Source organism: Molossus molossus, unplaced genomic scaffold, assembly GCF_014108415.1.
Source record: "Molossus molossus isolate mMolMol1 unplaced genomic scaffold, mMolMol1.p scaffold_m16_p_4, whole genome shotgun sequence".
NCBI lineage: Eukaryota > Metazoa > Chordata > Mammalia > Chiroptera > Molossidae > Molossus > Molossus molossus.
In genome coordinates, this window is record NW_023425377.1 from 61,529,962 (window position 1) to 61,549,562 (window position 19,601).

A 19,601-nucleotide genomic window follows, 5' to 3' on the forward strand; every position below is an offset into this window, starting at 1 on the left:
CACAAAGGAAAGACAAGCCGCAGTGTCCCAAGCACGACGCATCTCGCCGACAAGCAGACTGGACCTGGCGGTACCTTGCCACCGTACCGGTCACCTCCGCGGCACCTGCCTCAGCGCGGCCGCTCGCAGGTCGTCCCGGGGCTCGCGCGGAGCAGCTGCGCACGTAACGCGCGTCCTCCCGGCGCAGGCCCCGCCCTCGGCGTGCGCGCTCCCGGCGCAGCGGTGACGCAACGTGGGCGAGACCGGCCGGCCGTGTGGCTCCCGGGAAGGAGCGGAGCCTCCGGGAAGCCGGTGCCGCGTTGCCCTGCCGCCTCTCCGTGGTGGTCGTGATGCGCTCCGCTCACGGCTCCCCGCCCCTAGGAGTCCCGGCCGCGGAGCCAGGCGCTGCAGAACAGGTGAGGCGGCCTGCCCGGCGCGTACGTTGCCCGCGGCAGGGACAGTTGGACCGTGGGGCTCGGCGGGGCGACGAGGGCCGCGGACCAGCCCTCTGTCCGCGAGCCTCCCGGCTCCTACAGTCTGTCTTCCTCGCGTCCATGCCTCCCCCGCCGCCCGGCTACGTCCGGGCGCCCGGGCGGGCAGTGCCCGTGACCCTGGGCGGCAGGTGCTGTGCCCCAACCCCTGGGAGGGGCAGCCTGGGAGTCGTGCTGTCGCGCCGGCTCCGGTGACCACGCTGGGTCTTCCTCCTATACGCGGTGTGGGCGGATTTGGCCCTCACTAGGGAGGGACCTGGCCGGGGAGTGTGGATGCTGCACCAACGCTCCGTGGTTCTCGCCTGGCGCCTTATCCTAACATTTCACATTCACCATCGTTTGTGCTTTGCTCTGCTTTTACCAAATTTCGTGCTTTAGATTTCTCCTTGAAGAAATGGAACTAATTGGGCAGTACAGTCTTGATGAGAGCAGTTTCTCAGACTTGAATAATGCATGGACACCTTTTAAAGGAACGGTTGTCTTATTCTCTGGAATATGATGCTCCAGAACCCAGTTAAAGGAACACTGGTGCAGAGCATTTTCAGAAAACATTGATCACTATTAGGAAAGAAAATTGTAAAGACATGCTTTACAATTCAGCAACTTCCATGCTAAAAGATAAACTGGAGGTTATTAAAGAATTCTAAATTAGTGACTCAGATCCCTACTTTAGTTTCTTGACTGTGCCCTGCCTTGTGTAATGAAAATGCCTAATTCTCCAGCCTTGAACAGAATTAAAAGAATCATATTCTTTGTGTTATCCTATATTTGATGCTATCTTGACTTTGTGTCAGGTTTGTTCATTGTTTGGCACATGAGGAAGAAGTGATATTATTAAAGGCCTGAGGCAAGAATGAGAACAGCTTGTGTGGGGGAGAAGAGACCCACCTCACTGTAACGTAAAGATATGTCATCTGGGGCTGAGGAGAGAACAAATTGGTAAAGTAAGATGTGATCAGTTGATGAAAAGTTGGTGTTGACTGCATAAACTCCAGAGGGTTTTTGAGTTGGTCATATTTTGAAGGTAGTATTTTACAAAGAGTTATTTTGGAAGGGTGGTGTTCACAGTGAAAGCATAAGGTGGGTAACCTTCCTGGAGATCTGTCTTGTGATGTGTTCTGTGGTCATTAAAAAAAATTTTTTTTTCTTTTTCTTTATTTATTTTAGAAAGAGTAAGGGGGAGAGAGCGAGAAAGAGAGAGATAGAAACATCGATGAGAGAGACCATCTATTGGCCGTCTCCTGCATGCCTCATAACTGGGGATCAGGCCAACAACCTGCACATGTGTCCTGACTGGGAATCGAACCAGCGACCTCTCAACCATTGAGCCACACTGGCTAAGCCTGTGGTCATTTTTTATTTTTTAATCCTCACCCGAGGACATTTTTCCATTTTTTGTTCAGATAGAGTGGGAAGGGGAGAGAGTGAAACAGAAACATTGACGTGAAAGGGACCCATCGAGTGGCTGCCTCCGGCACGACCCAACCAGGGCCGGGGATAAACTGCAACCGAGGTACGTGCCCTTAGCAGGAACTGAACCCAGGTCTCTCTGTTCCACAGGCCGACGCTCTTACCACTGAGCCAAACAGGCCAGGGCTGTGGTCATTTTTGATGTGTGGATTTTTTGAGGAAGAATTGGTAGTAGATAGGTTAAGTGGGAATCAAAGTTAAGAACCAGGTGACTCCAGTCACCTGGAGAACTTGGAAGGTGGTATTAGTTTGTGTCAAAGGATTGTGACAGCAGGCTTAGACTAAATGAGTTTGCGATAGCAGCCATCTGTAAGCTCAGAATGTGGAACTGGAACTTGAGGAAGGTCAGAGTTGCAGATTTAGAAAACTACAGAGGTGATTCAGAAATAAGTGTTACCAGAAAAAGATCTCTTAAAATGGGGACCAGAATTTTGCAAATGAATAGTGAGAGAAAGAGGTCTGATTAGGACTTGATATTGAAAAATAAAGTTTTAAATTTAAAAATAAATATTAAAGAAAATAGTCTTCTTAAAACAGAATGAATCAAGTTTTGATGTTTTTTTCCCCACAACTGAGTGCCACAGAATATCCTTCACTTACCTCTCACTCTCACAAAGACAGGTTTATCTTACAAAATTCTACCTAAGTGTTTGTGGGCCTTTTTGATTTTTCAATGTCCCCTTGTAACCTTTGATATTCGCATCATTCTTCTTTTTTAATCCTCACCTGAGGATATTTTTCTATTTATCTTCAGATAGAGTGGGAGGGAGAGAGAGGAAAAGGGAGACATCCATGTGAGAGGGACACATCAACTGATTGCCTCCCATATGACCCTGACCAGGGCCAGGGATGAACAGCAACCGAGGTATGTGCCCTTGGCCAGAATCGAACCCAAGACTCATTGGTCTGCGGACCAACGCTCTACCGCTGAGCCAAACCAGCCAGGGCCACATCATTCTTTTTTAAATTACCCTTCCTGTCATCTTATCTTTTCTTACTCAGAGGTCTAGCTCTTCTAGAGTCTCATTTGTCTGTTATTTTGTTTTCATATGATTTGAGAATTTGCTGATGTCTGTTTTATTGCATCATGCATTTTTCACCACAGGAAGCTTTTCACTTTGCAGTTGATATATTGTTTTCACTGGTTTTCTTCGGACTATCAGTTGAGAGAGATGGGCTTTCCTCCACTAAAGAATGTTCAGCTAAGGTGGGCTGCACTAGCCGGAATCATAATGCAATAAATGCATCTCTCTGATGATAGGTCTAACATAATTCAGGCCTCTGGTATTTTTATGTGATATTACGAAAAAACGTTGCCTTCCTAAACTTTGGTGCCAAGATTCTTAGCTGCAAATACAATGGGATTTTACATTTTTTTTTTTTTCTTATCTTCACCCGAGGATATTTTTCCATTTTTTGTACAGATAGAGTGGGAGGGAGAGAGAGAGAGAGAGAGAAACATCGACGTGAAGGGACACATCGAGTGGCTGCCACCCGCACGACCAACCAGGGCCGGGGACAAACTGCTACCGAAGTACGTGCCCTTAGCGGGAACCGAACCCGGGTCTCTCCGGACCGCAGGCCGACGCTCTAACCACTGAGCAAAACTGGCCAGGGCTACATTTTATTTTTATTTTTTTAAATCCTCACCCAAGGATATTTTTCTGTTGATTTTCAGATAGAGGGAGGGGGAGGGGGAGGGAGAGGGAGAGAGGGAGGGAGAGAGGGAGGGAGGGAGAAAGAGAAACATTGATGTGAGAGAGACACACAGATTAGTTGCCTCCCTTACGACCCCAACAAGGACAGGGATTGAACCATAACTGAGTTATATGCCCTTGACTGGAATCGAACCCACTACTCTTTGGTCTGTGGGCTGTCGCTCTAACTGTTGAGCCAAACCGGCCAGGGCAGGAGTTTACATTTTAAGATCAAATTACCATATTGTTGACTGCTGGGTAATATTCAGCCATACTTTATTTATTGTCCTAAATAAAAGTAATGACTTCAGCAATTTATAAACTGTCCTATTTTTCTCTGTCTTTAAACACAAGTTTTTGTGACTTACAAAAATATCTATCCTTTGTGTTGAAATCATCACATCTTAAAAAAAAATCTGCCCTGGCCAGTTTGGCTCCGCAGTTAGAGCATCAGCCTGCGGTCCAGAGAGACCCGGGTTCGGTTCCCGCTAAGGGCACGAACCTCGCTAAGGGCACGAACCTCGGTGGCAGCTTGTCCCTGGCCCTGGTTGGGTCCTGCGGGAGGCAGCCACTCGGTGTGTTTCTTTCACATTGATGTTTCTCTTTCTCCCTCCCACTCTAATTGAATAAAAAATGGAAAAATGTCCTCAGGTGAGGATAAAAAAAAAAATCCTAAGACAAACACCAGATAAAAAACTTTTACCAAGTTTGCTCTGATCATTCTAACAGTGCATCTTCTCTTTTGAAAAATATTCTCTGTTCTCCCCCCTTCGACCTTCAGGAAGTTGTTCCTATTTACCAGCCTTCATGGTGCTCTTCTCTGAACACTGTTAGTCCAAATAATTTAACATTGCCTTCTGTTACACTCTTGATTATTTCCTGAGTATTAGTATTTTCTCTGTAACCAGTTTGCAGACTCCCTGAAATCTGGAGTCAGGTCTGTTACTCCTCGGTGCCCTTCATATCACTTCATAGTGTTCATCATTGAATCATTAAAGGCCTTCCTTCCCCCAGGGACCTTGACTTTAGGCTATTAACTAAAGCATTCTATTATTATTATTTTTTTTTTAGTTCAACTATCACAAAAAAATGTTCAGATTGGAATTCCTATGTTATGAAGACTTTTTAAGCTAGGCTTTCTTGATCTATCCAGAAGAGGATTTGATGCTGGAAACTGAAGTTATCAGCCAAAGGTAGCTTGTTAAAAATAGTTCTGTTGTTTCTTCTGATGATAAAATTAATATATGCCCTTTAAGAAATATACGTAAGCCTAGGAAAGAAAATAAAAATGATCCATCATCTCACAATTCAGAAATAACTAACCACTGTTAACATTTTGGCTTTTCTTCTTCCATTTTTCCCCCTCTTATGCATGGTGCAATTTTTTCACTTAATGTATCATGGACATCTTTCCATGTCAATAAATATAGATCTGCATGATCACCTTTAATAGTCATAGTGTATTCTGTTGCATAAATGGACCATGTTTAATTTAACCCACCCCCTGTACTACCTGTTAGTTTAGAAGCAATGTGTTGCTATTATACACAATACTATGATTAACATCTTCATACATATTTTAGTTTTATCCTGTTATTTTCTAAGGATGAATTTCTGGAACTGTGATAGGTTCAGCAGAGGGTAAGCATATTAAAAATTGTCATTTCTGTTACCAATATGCCCCTGGAAGGTTAATACCTATTTAGATTCTCCCCAGCAGTATTCATGACCTTTTCCCCTCCCCCTTGTTAGCAGAGTATCCTCAGGCTTTAATTTCTGCCAATCTGATAGTGGTAAAGTCTTGTTTTCATTTATTTTTCTGTAAATACTAATGAAGTTATTTTTATCAGCCATTTGTATTTTTTATTTTATTAACCTCCAGTTATCCTTGCTCACTTGTTTCAATGTTTCTCATGTATTTATTTTATGAACTTTTTATATGTAAGGGCTGTTTACCTTTTGTCATATATGTTACAAATAATTTCCCCAAGCCTTGTGTATTTAAGAATGCATTTTTATTTTTAAACATTCCGAAGTCTTAAATTCGTGTGTAGATGTGTTTTGTTTCATTTATAGTTTGAGACACTGATATCATTGTAGAAAAGCCATACCCATTCTAAAATTATGTAAATGATTATCTACATTTTCATTAATATTCTTAATAGTTTAATCTTTGAGTCATTGGAATTCTAATAAATGTATAATGTAGTAATCTCACTGAAGTTTTACTTTATGAAAACATTAAAGTTCATGTAAACACCTAGGTAATTGACATTTTTTTGTTTTGCGTAAACTTTTTTTAAAATTGATTTTTAGATAGAGTGGAATGGAGCGGGGGGAGAGGGAGAGAGAGAGAGAAACATCCATGTAAGAGAGACACATTGATACCCTGGCCAGTTTTGCTCAGTGGTTAGAGCGTCAGCCCACGGAGCAGAGTCCCAGGTTTGGTTTCCGCTAAGGGGCACCTACCTAGGTTGCAGTTTGTCCCCAGCCCCGGTTGGGGTCGTGTGGGTGGCAGCCACTCGATGTATATCTCTCACATGGATGTTTCTCTCTTTCTCTTCCTCCCTCTCTCCCTCCCCCTCTATCTGGAGATGAATACAAAAAAAAGTCCTCAGGTGAGGATTGAAAAAAAAAAGAGAGACACATTGATTGGTTGCTTCCTGCACAACCCCTACCAGGGCCAGGGCTCAAACCTGGACCCTTCAGTCCGCCAGCTGATTCTCTTAACCACTGAGCCAAACTGGCCGGGGCCTTTTTTCATAAATTTTAAATCACAAATATTGTTTGTCCTAAGTTTTGGGTTTGTGGTACAATGTGGACACCATATTTAAACCTGAACTAATTAAAGTGGTTTTTCCCCTTTGTTAGGTAGGCCTTACTAATACTGTGTGTGTGGGGGGGGGGGGGGGTGTGGGGGGGGGTGTGTGTGTGTGTGTTTTCCCCTCTACTGCCTTAAAAATTTAAGGGCTGGATCTATGTCTGATGCATCTTTGTATCTCCCATTCCCAGCCATCCATAAAACAAACACTGGTTGTTCATCACTTCTGTGATAGGCACTGGTCACTGGAGAAACAGAAGAATAAGTTGCTGCCCCTGCCCATGAGGGGCTTGCCATGAGATGAGAAAGTCAGCTAGCCACAAGTATAATACTGTAGCTCACTACTGTGATGAGCAAATACGCTGGGGATATGAGGATTAGGGAAGTCCTCACAGAGGAATCATGTTTGACTTGTGTCATGAGGATTATATAGGAATACCAACAGATGGACCCAAAAGAGTCATTCTACAAATCCAGAGGAATGCAGGGCATTATCGTGACTTGCAGCTTGTGTTTAATATGTCTGGAGCATAGGGTACATATCTGTCTGTCTGTCAGGGGATTAGACCAGAAAGATAGGCATGGACTAGGTCAGTGCTAATACAGAAGCTATGTACTCAAACCCTTTTTAACAGTTTCAGTGCAAGGATTATGTACTACATTGTGTGTGGTGGGATTTAAACACACAGTGCATAACTAACATAGACCTTTCCTGGATTGTGCCATCTTTGTGATTTGTTTTTCCTGGAATAGGAGGGTTCTGACTCACGGAGGACCTCATTGTTTCTGTAATGGTGGTTGAGGACTGACTCCCAGAAGTTTGCCTGACCTCTGACCTGTCAGCATGGGGAGGTGAGTGATGGTGCCTAATCATTGCAATGGAAAACCCGAGATTTTGGTTGCCACAGAAACAGGTTTTGAGAGGAAAAATATACATAAATCTCAAGTGAAAAGTGTTCAAAGTTGTGCTGCACTTCTATTTTATAACTTTATTCTTTCAAGGCCCAGTCGGGCACCTGTCACAGAAAGAAAATGATAATGCCAGATGGCTTCTACAGGAGTCCATTGGATTAGTAGGATACCTCCCCCTTCTGCAAGTCCAAGAAGTACTCTTTAAAGGAAAGAGTATAGGCCCTGCTGGTATAGCTTAGTGGTTGAGCATTGATCGTTCGATTCCTGGTCAGGGCACATGACCACATTGTGGGCCAAATCCCCAGTGGGGAGCATGTAGGAGGCGACCAATCCATGTTTCTATCTCTCCCTCCCTCTCCCACTAAAATCAATAAAGAAAAAAAGTCAAAAAGTAATAAAGGGAAGAGTGTAGAAATTAACTGTAAAAACAATAAAATTTATCCTAAAGTTAGCAAGTGTTTTTAAGCCTAATAAAGTTTCTCATTCCTGACATAAACTGAGAAGAAAAGTGTTTATTTGCAAAAATTTCTAAGGAATATTTCCAAAAACAAGACATACATAACTCATTTATTGACTTCGTTATGGTGATGTTAAAGATACTATTTTCTCGTTATTCAGGGAGAAATTTGCCTTGAAATTCAGTGTTAAGAAAACCATACTCATTTTAAGCTATTGAGATGTTTCTAGTCTAATGGGCAGTGTTTTTGTCCACAAGGATTCTAAGCCATCTCTTAAGGCCTACCTAATTACATGCATTCCTATGTACTAAATTGTCTTTTGGTTTTTATCACCCTTAAACTTGATTTTATTATAGATTTATATATTTACATTATTGAACTTATTCTTTCTAATTTTTTGGAACAAAGCAGGGTACAAATAATAATCTTTATAGTTCTCTCAAGAAAGGGGGAAAACACAGAAGTGTCATAACCATCAGGGCTTAATTCTCATTCATATAACTTTATAATACAATTATGTGCCACTTAACAAGGATACTATCTGAGAAATACATTGTTAGGCAATTTCATCATTGTGCAAACACTACAGAGTGCGCTTACACAAACCTAGATGGCATAGTGTACTGTATACCTAGGTTATAGGATATATCCTATTGCTCCTAGGCTACAAGCCTGTTCAGCACGTTACTATACAAAACAACACGAGATTAAATCAAGCACAAGAGAAAATGATGCAATCAAGAGATGCAGCATACTCAAGATGTATGAGGCTGCTGTTTGCATAACATGGGGTACTGTTTTACAGCAAACTTTTTAATAAGTAAAAAGAGTACACTCTAAAATGATAAAAATATGTACAGTAAAAACATAAACCAGTAACAGTCATTTATCATTATCAAGTATTATGCACTGTACGTAATTGTATGTGCTTCACTTTTATACAACTAGCATCATAGTAGGTTTGTTTATACCAGCATCACCACAAACATGTGAATACTGTGTTTTTGCACTATGATGTCACTAGGTGTTAGGAATCTTTCAGCGTCATTATAATCTATGGGACCACTGTCATATATGCAGTCCATCATTGACTAAAGTATCGTTGTGCAGTGCATGACTAATGAATTATGTAGCAAAATAGCAATATAGAAGATGCTGGTGTACAGATACCTATTGGCAGGGAAGTAGGGGCAGCTCAAACTGAATGTCTTGCTTTGAATCATTTTAGGTAAAGGGAGGCTTCTTTGGAGCAGATTGCTTTAAAATCTGTTTTTTGGAATTTCAGAATTGGCATCTCCTGTCTTTTTCCTGCTTCCTGGCATTTTAGCATGTCTCCAGTGGGATGTCCTCGAATTTTGAATACCAACTTACGCCAAATTATTGTGATTAGTATTCTGGCTGCTGCTGTTTCACTTTTATACTTTTCTGTTGTCATAATCCGAAATAAATATGGGCGACTATCCAGAGACAAAAAGTTTCAAAGGTAAGAGAAGAAAACATTTGTTTTCTAAATGGGATGCCATACCTTCGTTTCATGGCTTCAAGACCTTGGGATTAGGTGGAATTTAAGGAGCCTGTGGCTGTAGGAACCAGACACTATACTGAATATAGCATGGCATGAAAAATTAAACTGTCTGAAGCTTTAATCATTAACCACCAAATCCACATCATAAGAGGATTTAACATAAGTTTCTCCTGTGATATCTTTTAAGCTGAATTTTCAGTTAATGTTAACAGTTTGGAAGTAATTTTGCTTTTCAGAACTTGCTTGAACTTCTTTAAAGGAATAATAAGTGTATATCTGATTTAAATTTTTTATCATTGTCACTGTTTTCTTTTGACTCTAATCATTTGGTAGTTGTAAAAATGTTACATTGGTGGAGCTGCACAGCTTAGAAATCACTGACTTGGTGTTGGTTTATTGTACTTTTTTAGTTTTATGAAGAGTATATGTTTATTTTTCTAAACAAGGTACTTGGCACGAGTTACTGACATTGAAGCTACAGACACCAATAACCCCAATGTGAACTATGGCATCGTGGTGGACTGTGGTAGCAGTGGGTCTCGAATATTTGTCTATTGCTGGCCCAGGCATAATGGCAATCCTCGTGATCTGTTGGATATCAGACAAATGAGGGATAAAAACCGAAAGCCAGTGGTTATGAAAATAAAACCAGGTATGTAAATGATAAATGTCTGACTGATAACCAGGCTCTGTCCTTTAATTCTCTGTGATGTCTCACAGTTTTCCTTTTCTCTCATAGCAGGACCCAGTCAGTCTTCTTGTTTTACTTTTTTACTTCCTTTCCTCTTTTCTATCCTTCTTGCATAAGGCAGTTAACACCTTAATAAAATACCCAAACACTGTCTTTCTTTTGTCTCCTGCAGCATTTACGATAGTTCCTTATTCATGGTGTCTACTCAAATGTTTGATAGTTGACAGTAATTATGGAAGAATTTTTTTTTTTCTATTTGATAGCCATTGGTCTCTCTCCTTAATGACAAGGTAATTTCAGATAACTCATGGAAATCTGTACTCTAATATGTTGGTATATATTTGTCATTTTCACAATTGCTGCCCCAATATATTTCTACTTATCTAGATTATTTAATAGAACTTAGAACAGCTGATATCATTATGTCCAGTTTTCAAAGATACACAATTTTTAAGTCAGTGTGTTACAGAAAAATTGTGATGTGCCTTCCCCATTAGACAATTTAAATCAGTAATTCTCAACCATTTTTCTGTATCTGTATCATTTCCATGGGCAGTGCCCTTCTTCAATAGCATTAGGAATAGAAGGTGTCAGGAGTACCTTGAAATAGGTATTTTATGTCTTGACAGTTGATTATCACCGATTTAAAACAATGAACCATAGCCCTGGCTGGTTTGGCTCATTAATTAGAGCCTCGGCCCATGGACTTATGAGTCGCTGGTTCGATTCTGGTCAAGGGCACATACCTCAGTTGCAATTTGTCCCTGGCCCTGGTCAGGATTGGGGGAGGGAGCAACCAGTGGTGTGTCTGTCTCACATTGATGTTTCTATCTCTCTCCCTCCCACTCTATCTGAAGATAAATAAAAAAATATCCTGGGGTGAGGATTAAAAAAAAAAGATAAAACAATGAACCATAGATCTAAGAGATTCAGTACTCTAATTTCATCTTGCCAAATGTGTTAGATAGTAAAATATTAAGTCCAAACAATCCAAATAATTTATCTTTTAAAATATTAGAGAATGTTGATAAAAATAATTATCATAACTTAATTATCTCCTATTTCAAAAACAAGTGAAAAGGAGCTTCAGTTTTGTTTTTTGTAAACTTTTTATTTATTGACTTGAGTGAGAGAAACTTTGGTTTGTTGTTCTACTTATTTATGCATTCACTGGTTGCTCTTGTATCAAACCCTACAACCTTGGTGTATTGGGTTGATGCTCTAACTAACTGAGCTACTTGACCAGGGAGGGAGCTTCAGTTTTAACATGATAGAATACCTGTCCTCATAAAACAGTTCCTAACTGTAGACACCTCGAGTCCTACACATTCTTCATTGAATAATTCAGGCCCTACTTCCTCTTCAGGCAACCCTCAACAAGTTATTGTTCCTTGATGTTTGGGCAGGTGGGCTCCAGCAAAGTGCTCAGAAAATTCAAAATCTCTACTTCATTTTTTAGGATAAAGAGAAAGGAACTCAATCTGAGTCTCTTGTACAAGCATTATTTTGCTATCAGAGTACATTTTTGTTAACAAAGATTATTTTTTCTCTAAGTCTTAGTGGATGACTTTCAACTTTTACTTTTCTATTTTCCTACCCCTGAAATTTCTTTGTATCCCTAATCTAGAAACATTTTCAAGATTAAAGCAGTATTGATCAAGTTAAAAATTCACCAGGATCTTAAAAACCAAAACTCTGTAAAATACTTGGCATTTCATCTAGCTTCACATACTAGGTCCCATCAGTGATTAAACTGCTGCCCTGGAAGATGAAAACTTTCACACTTTAGAGTTTTCCTTTGAGAACAAAGAAACAGCTACACCAGCATCCCAGGCTAGACACCAGAATCTCATTAAAATAAAGCTTAATGTGGTTCTCTCTGATGCTACAAGAAATGCTTGAAGTGGATAGTCAAGAACTTTTTTATAGCTCTCCTCTGTCCTGAAGCACAGTCTCTTGTATGTAGCATTACAGCTACGCTAGAAGTTTCCTTAATAGGTTCTGGATAGTTTTGGGCTTGTCCATTGAAATAGTATTGTATGTGGAGTCAAAAAAATTGACTCGGTCTTTTTGTTGTTGTTAATCCTCACCCAAGGATTTTTTTTTTTTATCTTCACCCGAGGACATTTTTGCATTTATCTTCAGATAGAGCGGGAAGGAGAGACGGAGGAAGAGAGAGAGAGAGAAACATCAATGTGAGAGAGACACATCAACTGTCTGCCACCCACACAACCCCATGGGGCCAGGGACAAACTGCAACCGAGGTATGTGCTCTTAGTGGGAACCGAACCTGGGACTCTCTGGTCCGTGGGCCAATGCTCTAACCACTGACAAAACCAGCCAGGGCCCAAGGATATTTTTTTCATTTTTTGTTTTGTTTTGTTTTGTTTTTTAGAGCGAGTAGAAGGGAAGTGAGGGAGAGAGAGAAACATCAATGTGAGAGATATACATTGATTGGTTGCCTCTCAAAGGTGCCCCTACCAGGCCAGGTATGGAATCTGCAACTCAGTTACGTGCCCTTGACCAGGAATTGAAACCACAACCCTCCTGTGTATGGGCTAACGCGTTAGCCACTAAGACACACCGGCCAGGGCCCTAGTCTGTTTCTTGCTGATTGCTTTGACAAATTACTTAATCTTTCTGGGTCCACAATTTCCTAGTCTATGAAATAAGGGATTTTTGAACTTCTGAAATTCTCCTCATCTTTAACATTGTAGGCTCAGTGACAGCAAAAAATGTTCACTCACTTAGGTACTCATTCAGCAAATTGCTGAGCACCTGCTATTTGCTAGGTACTGTGTTAGTGCTGAGAATATAAATTTAAACAAGATACAATTTGTGCTCTTGAAAAACTTCCAGTTGAAATGAGACAAGCATAGGAAGGTAGTTTTGATAAAGTAGTGAGTGCTACGACTAGCGTAAGGATATGCATAGAATGTAAAGAGAGCTCATCTTCAGGGTTCTGCTGGGAAGACTTCCATAGAGGTAATAGCTCAGTGGATGAGGAGAAGTTAGCCAGGTGAGAAGAGGTGGGAAGTAGGTAGGGAGGCAGTTAAAGAGGTTATTCCTGGTGGGGTACAGGGGCCATAAAGCCAGAGTGTGATGCATTATAGAAATTTTATTCCGTATAGTTGAAGCCAAATAGAAGGAACGTGGGAAGAGATAGGTTAGGTGAGTATGCAAGGCAGGTTATACCATTCTAGAGTTGAGCTTTATCTAGAGTGCATTGAGGAGCCCCAAAAGGATTTTAAGCCAGGAAGAGGCCCTTTTGCATAGGGAGTGGTTGGGGAATTTCAAGACTAGAGAGTAGGATGCGTAGGCTGGCAGAGGGTGGGAGTATTCAGAAGAGCTGAGAAGTGAAAAAATGTGAGGGAACCAAGGAGAGGCAGTCAATAAAATGCAGAACACAGGGTGAGGGAGAGGATTTTATTTAGGATACTGGCTTGGACCACTGGATTGCAAATGATAGTGATCACTGAGGTGGATAATACGCAGTAAGAGCAGGTTTATAGTGGATGTTGAGTTCATATTTGCATATGTTGAGTTGTATGGGGGCTATGAGAACAAGCACATTGCCTTGTTCAATGGGAAGTTACCACATACTGATCTGCAGGTTGGAGAAGAGATCTGATGAGGGAAAAGTAATGGTGATAGCAACCATGAGAGTGAGGAAAGCGGGAGCACGAACCAAGGGCAGGGATGAGCTCGTGTAATCAACTTCAAGTGTCTGACACATAATAGATGCTAAATTAAGTCTGATTTTTGATGAGTGAGAATAAGAGGGCATGGGACTGAATGTTTAGTACCACCATTTAAGGAAGAAAGACTGTGAAAGGTGTTGCCAGAGGGACAGGAAAAAACTAAGAGAGTATGGTATATAGCTTGAATTTCTCTCAAATTAGCCACTCTGAAGAAGTATAACTTATTAGTTAAAATACCTACTTGTTAACAGAAGTGTTTTTTTCTGTAGGCATTTCAGAATTTGCTACCTCTCCAGAGAAAGTCAGTGATTACATTTCTCCACTCTTGAACTTTGCTGCAGAGCATGTGCCACGGGTAAAACACAAAGAGACCCCTCTCTACATTTTGTGCACAGCTGGAATGAGAATCCTTCCTGAAAGGTGATTGTCCGCACAAGGGCAGTGCCTGGGCCTGTGATGGTGGTGGTGGTTGGTGGTGGTATCTTTTTTTTTTAATCCTCACTTTTTTTTAATCCACACTTTTCCACTTTTTGTTCAGATAGAGTAGAAGGGAGAGAGAGAGAGAAACATCGACGTGAAAGGGACACATCGAGTGGCTGCCACCCACACAACCCAACCAGGGCCGGGGACAAACTGCAACCTTAGTGGGAACTGAACCCAGATCTCTCTGGACCGCAGGCTGATGCTCTAACCACTGAGCCAAACCAACCAGAGCGGTGGTGGTTTCTTTTCCTTCTCATTTACCTCCTATTCCTTCTCTTCCATCATCATCATCAAAAGGAAGACATTAAAAATTATTTTCTTCAAATCTGGAATAGTGCCAGAACTATTTTCTTAACTAGAACTCACCAAATATCTTTTAATATATTTGTTTATGACTGTAAATAGTAAACTATAAAGTTGTCATTTAAAAAACTGATTTTCTGTTTTGTTAGTTTAAGGATTTGTAGTTTTATATCTAGGAATCACATAATTCACACAACTCTTAAAAATTTCTTCCTAAAATAAACAATCTTTTTTTCCTCTTTTTAAAACAAAAATTCAGAATATCATATTTTGATATGTACATCTTTGGATTGTCTTACAGCCAGCAGAAAGCCATCCTAGAAGATCTTCTGACTGATATCCCTGTGCATTTTGACTTCCTCTTTTCTGACTCTCATGCAGAAGTAATTTCAGGGAAACAAGAAGGTTAGTATATTGGTCTTCACCTTGAAATTTGGGAAACTGTTGCTTTAAACCCTCCATTTCCTGCTGTGTATACTTTATTAAATTATACTCCTAATATCTTAAAATTTGGAAAACCATAGCCTTGAAATATTACTATTTTTAAATAGCAAAACTAGTTTCTTACTAGTTTGGACTTTATTATCCAAACATTAAGCCATTAAAAAAATAACTTAATTTGTCTTCACCACACTTAGGAAACAATTTTTGAACTCATTTTAATAGAAGAGTTTTGTGCTCCTTGCCTGAGATATACAGCTTTCTGGAATTACGATAATTTTGGAGCTGTTGGAGCCTTCTGTTGATTTTCTCTCAGGAAGGGGAAATTATTCTTGACTTGGATACACTGAGAAAATATTAGCTTTGTTTTCAAAGAAATGATTCCTTTGAGAGTTAAATGACAAGTTAGTGACATTATTTGGGGAATAGCTTGCTAGAAATGGAGAGCAAAAAACATTTATTTTGAAATCATCTATCATTTTAGCAAATACCGCCTCTGAAAGGCACTGAAGAGAATACAGAATTGTGTGAAATTCAGATATTGCCATTGTTATGTGTACAGGCAAATGAAATACACAGTTAACCGCTTTATGAGGTACAGTTTTAGGTACCATAAGGAAGATAAGGAAAAAGTATCATGGAAATTCAAAAGAGGGAGACTCTTTTTTCCCCCTAGCTAAGGGCATCATGGAGAAAATGACATTTGATTTGTGCCTAAAGTATGGTAGTTATAAATATAGCATGCCAGAGCATGGTATAGGTAGGGCTCTGAGAGAGGGCTAGGAAGCATATTCCAGGCAGAAGAAAGTATTTAGGTCAACCTAGGTTGAAAAAACTGCAGCTATAGATGGAGGAACAAAAATGTTTTAGTTTGACTGGATTGTGGCTCTTTTGAAAGGTGTTAATAATAGTAAAAGTTGGACAGGTCTTGGCAGAGTAAGTCATTCCTTTTTTCTCTCCCTTTGACTTATAATCATTCATTCATAACCAAAAATAAAAGGGCATCTCTGCACAGCACACCAGAGCACCTGAGAGATCTATTCATCTGTTTACTCGAAAGTAGGTGGATTGAATACTAGAGGGGGCTGTGGAGCCAGGCAAGTAGTGGCAGAGGTGGCAATGGGTCAGTGTGACCTTTCTGGCAGAGGAGGTGGAGGTCTACCTGGCCATGCATGCTGCAGCTGGAGAAACCTGTTGCTGACTCTGAGAAGACATCACAGTAACTGGGGAAGAGAAAAGGAAGAAGGCAAAGAGAACTGAAGGAATGCATTACATTCTATCTGCCCCAGGATTCTTGCAAGAGGACCACAAACGGACATCTGGGACACACCCCACTCATGGATACCTCTCTCTGATCTGTGGACACACGCAAAGCACCAAGTACTAAGCACACACTTTCTCTAGTTCTGTGGCCACCACCTTTTTTTCCCTCCCCACCAACTTTTTGTTGAGCTTTTTCCCAACCTACTCAGCTATGGCAAGAGAAACCAAAAACTTGTGCTATAGCACCACCTTCTGGAAAATAAAAAGTATTTGGGAACCTGTTGAATTGTTAGAATCAAAATAAACCAAGCTTTACCTAAATAAGAAAGGTATTCACTACTTGAAATGCACAGCAGAGGCACCTTTCATCAAACACTATGAAAAATCACACTAATACAGTATCACAAAAAGCAAATGACAATTTATTAGTAACCAAACTGATAAAGGATTTTTATTTATTTTTTTAATCCTCACCCAATGATTGATATATATATGATACAGATATATCTATATATTTTTTTAACAATCTTCAGATAGAGCTGGAGGGGGAGAGAGAGAGAAACATCAACGTGAGAGAGACACATTGACTGGTTGCCACCTGCACAACCCCAACCGGGGCTGGGGATGAACTGCAACCGAGGTACATGCCCTAGGCCGGAATCAAATCCGAGACTCCTTGGTCTGCGGGTGATACTCTTACCTCTGAGCCATACCTGCCAGGGCTGATAAAGGATTTTGAAAAGCTGTTGTGAAGAAATTAAGCTACAAGAAAACTCAGCATGACAAATGACCTCAAGAATAAAATTAATGAAACTGAAGGAGTGCTTTATCAAAGAGACTGAAATTCTAAAAGAACCAAAGGGAAATTTTGGAGCTGAAGAACTCAAATGAGATGAATGAAGCATTGGAAATAATGCATATCAGTTAGAAGAAAGAATAAGCGAGCTTGCGGATAAGAATATAAAAATGCTTCAGGTGGAAGAGGAGAGAGAACTAAGATTTTTAAAAAGTGAAGAAATCCTTCAAGAACTATGGACTCCATTAGAAGAATCAACATAAAATTAATGGGTATATCAGAAGAGGGGGAGAAAGGAGCAGAGAATGTATTCAAATAAATAGTAACTGAAGCTTCTTAAACTTAGGAAAGGAATCATACAAGTCTACAAAGCTAGTAGTACACCCTGTTATCTCAATATAAAAATACCTACTCCAAGATACATTGTATTAAAACGGTCAGAAATTAATGGTAAAGAATTTTAAAGGCATCCAGAGAAAAAAAAAAGACAGTAACCTACAAAGCAACCCCCATTAGGCTGTCAGCAGATTTCTTAGCAGAAACTTTACAGGCCAGAAAAGAGTGGATGATATATTCAAAGTACTCAGAAATAAAAATTGCCAGTCAAGATTACTCTATCCGATAAAGTTATCCTTCAGGTATGAAGGAGAAATGAAGGCTTTCCCAGACAAACAAAAGCTGAGGGAATTCACCAACCACTAGACCTGCCTTATAAGAAATATTGAAAGAAGCTCTTTAAGCTGAAATGAAAAGAGAAAAGTACACAGAACTGATCAAGGTGATAAATAGTCAAAATTAGAAAAGTCACTATTTTTTAGAATAGTACAGCAAACAATTATAGCATAAAGGTTAAAGGAAAGCATTAAAAATAACTGTAGCTATTCTACTACAACTTGGTAACAAAATCCCAGCATAAAAAGAGATAACTAGTGACATAAAAAATATAAAAGGGAAGGGTAAAAGGATGGAACCGTTATAGGCAAATGAAGATAAATTTGTTGTTAGCGAAAAAGGACTATTTTATCTATGAGATGTTTTATGTAAACCTTATGGCAATTACAAAGCAAAAATCTAGAGCAGAGATACAAGATAACAGAAATGGGAGAGTGAGCAAATCCCCATGGAAAACCACTAACTTACAAAGGTAGACAGAAATAGGATAGAGAACCAATGGAGAAACAAAATAACCAGAAGACAAAAGGTAGAATGGCAGTAGTAAATCCTTACATATTAGTAATCACCTTAAAAAGAAGGCACAGAGTGACTAGATGGATTAAAAAATAAAAAAGACCCAACTATATGCTGCTTATAGAAGATTTGTTTCAGCTCAAAAAACACACAGGCTCAAAGTGAAAGGATGGAAGACAGTGTTCCCAGCAAGCAGAAACCTAAAAAAGATGGGTGTGGCCACGAAAAGGGTAAGAAGAGACAAAGAAGGCCATTATATAATGATAAAGGGGTCAATATATCAAGAAGCTATGACAAAAATATATATGCTCCCAACACCCAAGCAATGAAATGTTAGGAGATCTTAAGGAAGAAATAGATAACAATACAATGATAGTAGGGGACTTCAGTACCCCACTATCAGCAATGCATAGTTTGTCCAGACAGAAAATAAAACATTGGAATTAAACCACATGTTAGAATAGATTGATCCAACAGACATCTACAGAACATTCCAGCCAACAGCAGCTGAATACATTATTCTCAAGTGCACATGGAACAATCTCTAGAATAGATTACATGAATTTTAGCAAGTTTTAAAAAGATTGAAACCATACCAACTATCTTTTCTGACCACAATGATATAAAATTAAAAATCAAGAGGAAAGTGAGAAAATCTACAAATATATAGAAACTAAACACTTCTAAACAACCAATGGGTCAAAGAAATCAAAACGGAAATAATTATCTTGAAACAAATGAAAATGGAATACAACGTATCATATATTGTGGGATATAGCAAAAGCAGTGCTGAGGGAAAGTTTGTAGCAATAAGCATGTATAGTAAGAAATTAGACCTCAAATAACCTAACTTTACACCTCAGGGAACTAGAAAAAGAAAAGCCCAAAGTTAACAGAGTGGAAGAAATAATAAAGATAAAAAGATAAAATTGACAGACCTTTAGCTAGACTAAGAAAAAGAAGATTCAAAATTAGAAAGGAAAGGAGAGACATTACAACTGGTATTACAGAAATGCATAGAATCATAAGAAACTGCTGTGAACAATTATATGCCAACAAATTACATACCTAGAAAAAAATGGATATGCATCTGGAAACACACGACCTACCAAGACTGATTCAGTAAGAAATCAACAATCTGAACAACCAGTAATGAGTAAAGAGATTGAATCAGGAATCAGAAATTCCCAACACAGAAATCTCCAGGATCAGATGGCTTCACCGGAGAATTCTACCAAACATTTAAAGAATTAACAACAATCCTCATCAAACTCTTCCAAAACGTCTAGGAGGAGGGAATACTCCAAAACTCATTCTATGAAGCATTGCCTTGATAAAACCAGATAAGGATATAAGAAAACTGTAGACCAATATCCTGATGA

The 19,601-nt window shown here is 39.8% G+C and overlaps 1 protein-coding gene across 3 annotated transcripts in view; it reads left to right on the top strand.

The window, feature by feature from the left end:
* Window positions 1-249: 249 nt before the first annotated feature.
* The window catches only part of ENTPD4 (ectonucleoside triphosphate diphosphohydrolase 4), a 42,040-nt gene continuing 22,688 nt past the window's right edge, over window positions 250-19,601 (top strand). For 2 of the 3 annotated variants that reach the window (XM_036239790.1, XM_036239792.1), the window contains exons 1-7: window positions 250-395; window positions 4,709-4,830; window positions 7,212-7,310; window positions 9,114-9,311; window positions 9,800-10,005; window positions 14,015-14,165; window positions 14,833-14,936. In XM_036239790.1, the coding sequence (XP_036095683.1) occupies window positions 7,303-7,310; window positions 9,114-9,311; window positions 9,800-10,005; window positions 14,015-14,165; window positions 14,833-14,936 (667 nt within the window). In that variant the 5' untranslated portion in view covers window positions 250-395; window positions 4,709-4,830; window positions 7,212-7,302. The remainder of the gene's footprint in view (window positions 396-4,708; window positions 4,831-7,211; window positions 7,311-9,113; window positions 9,312-9,799; window positions 10,006-14,014; window positions 14,166-14,832; window positions 14,937-19,601) is intronic. The other variant, XM_036239791.1, reaches the window with a different exon arrangement.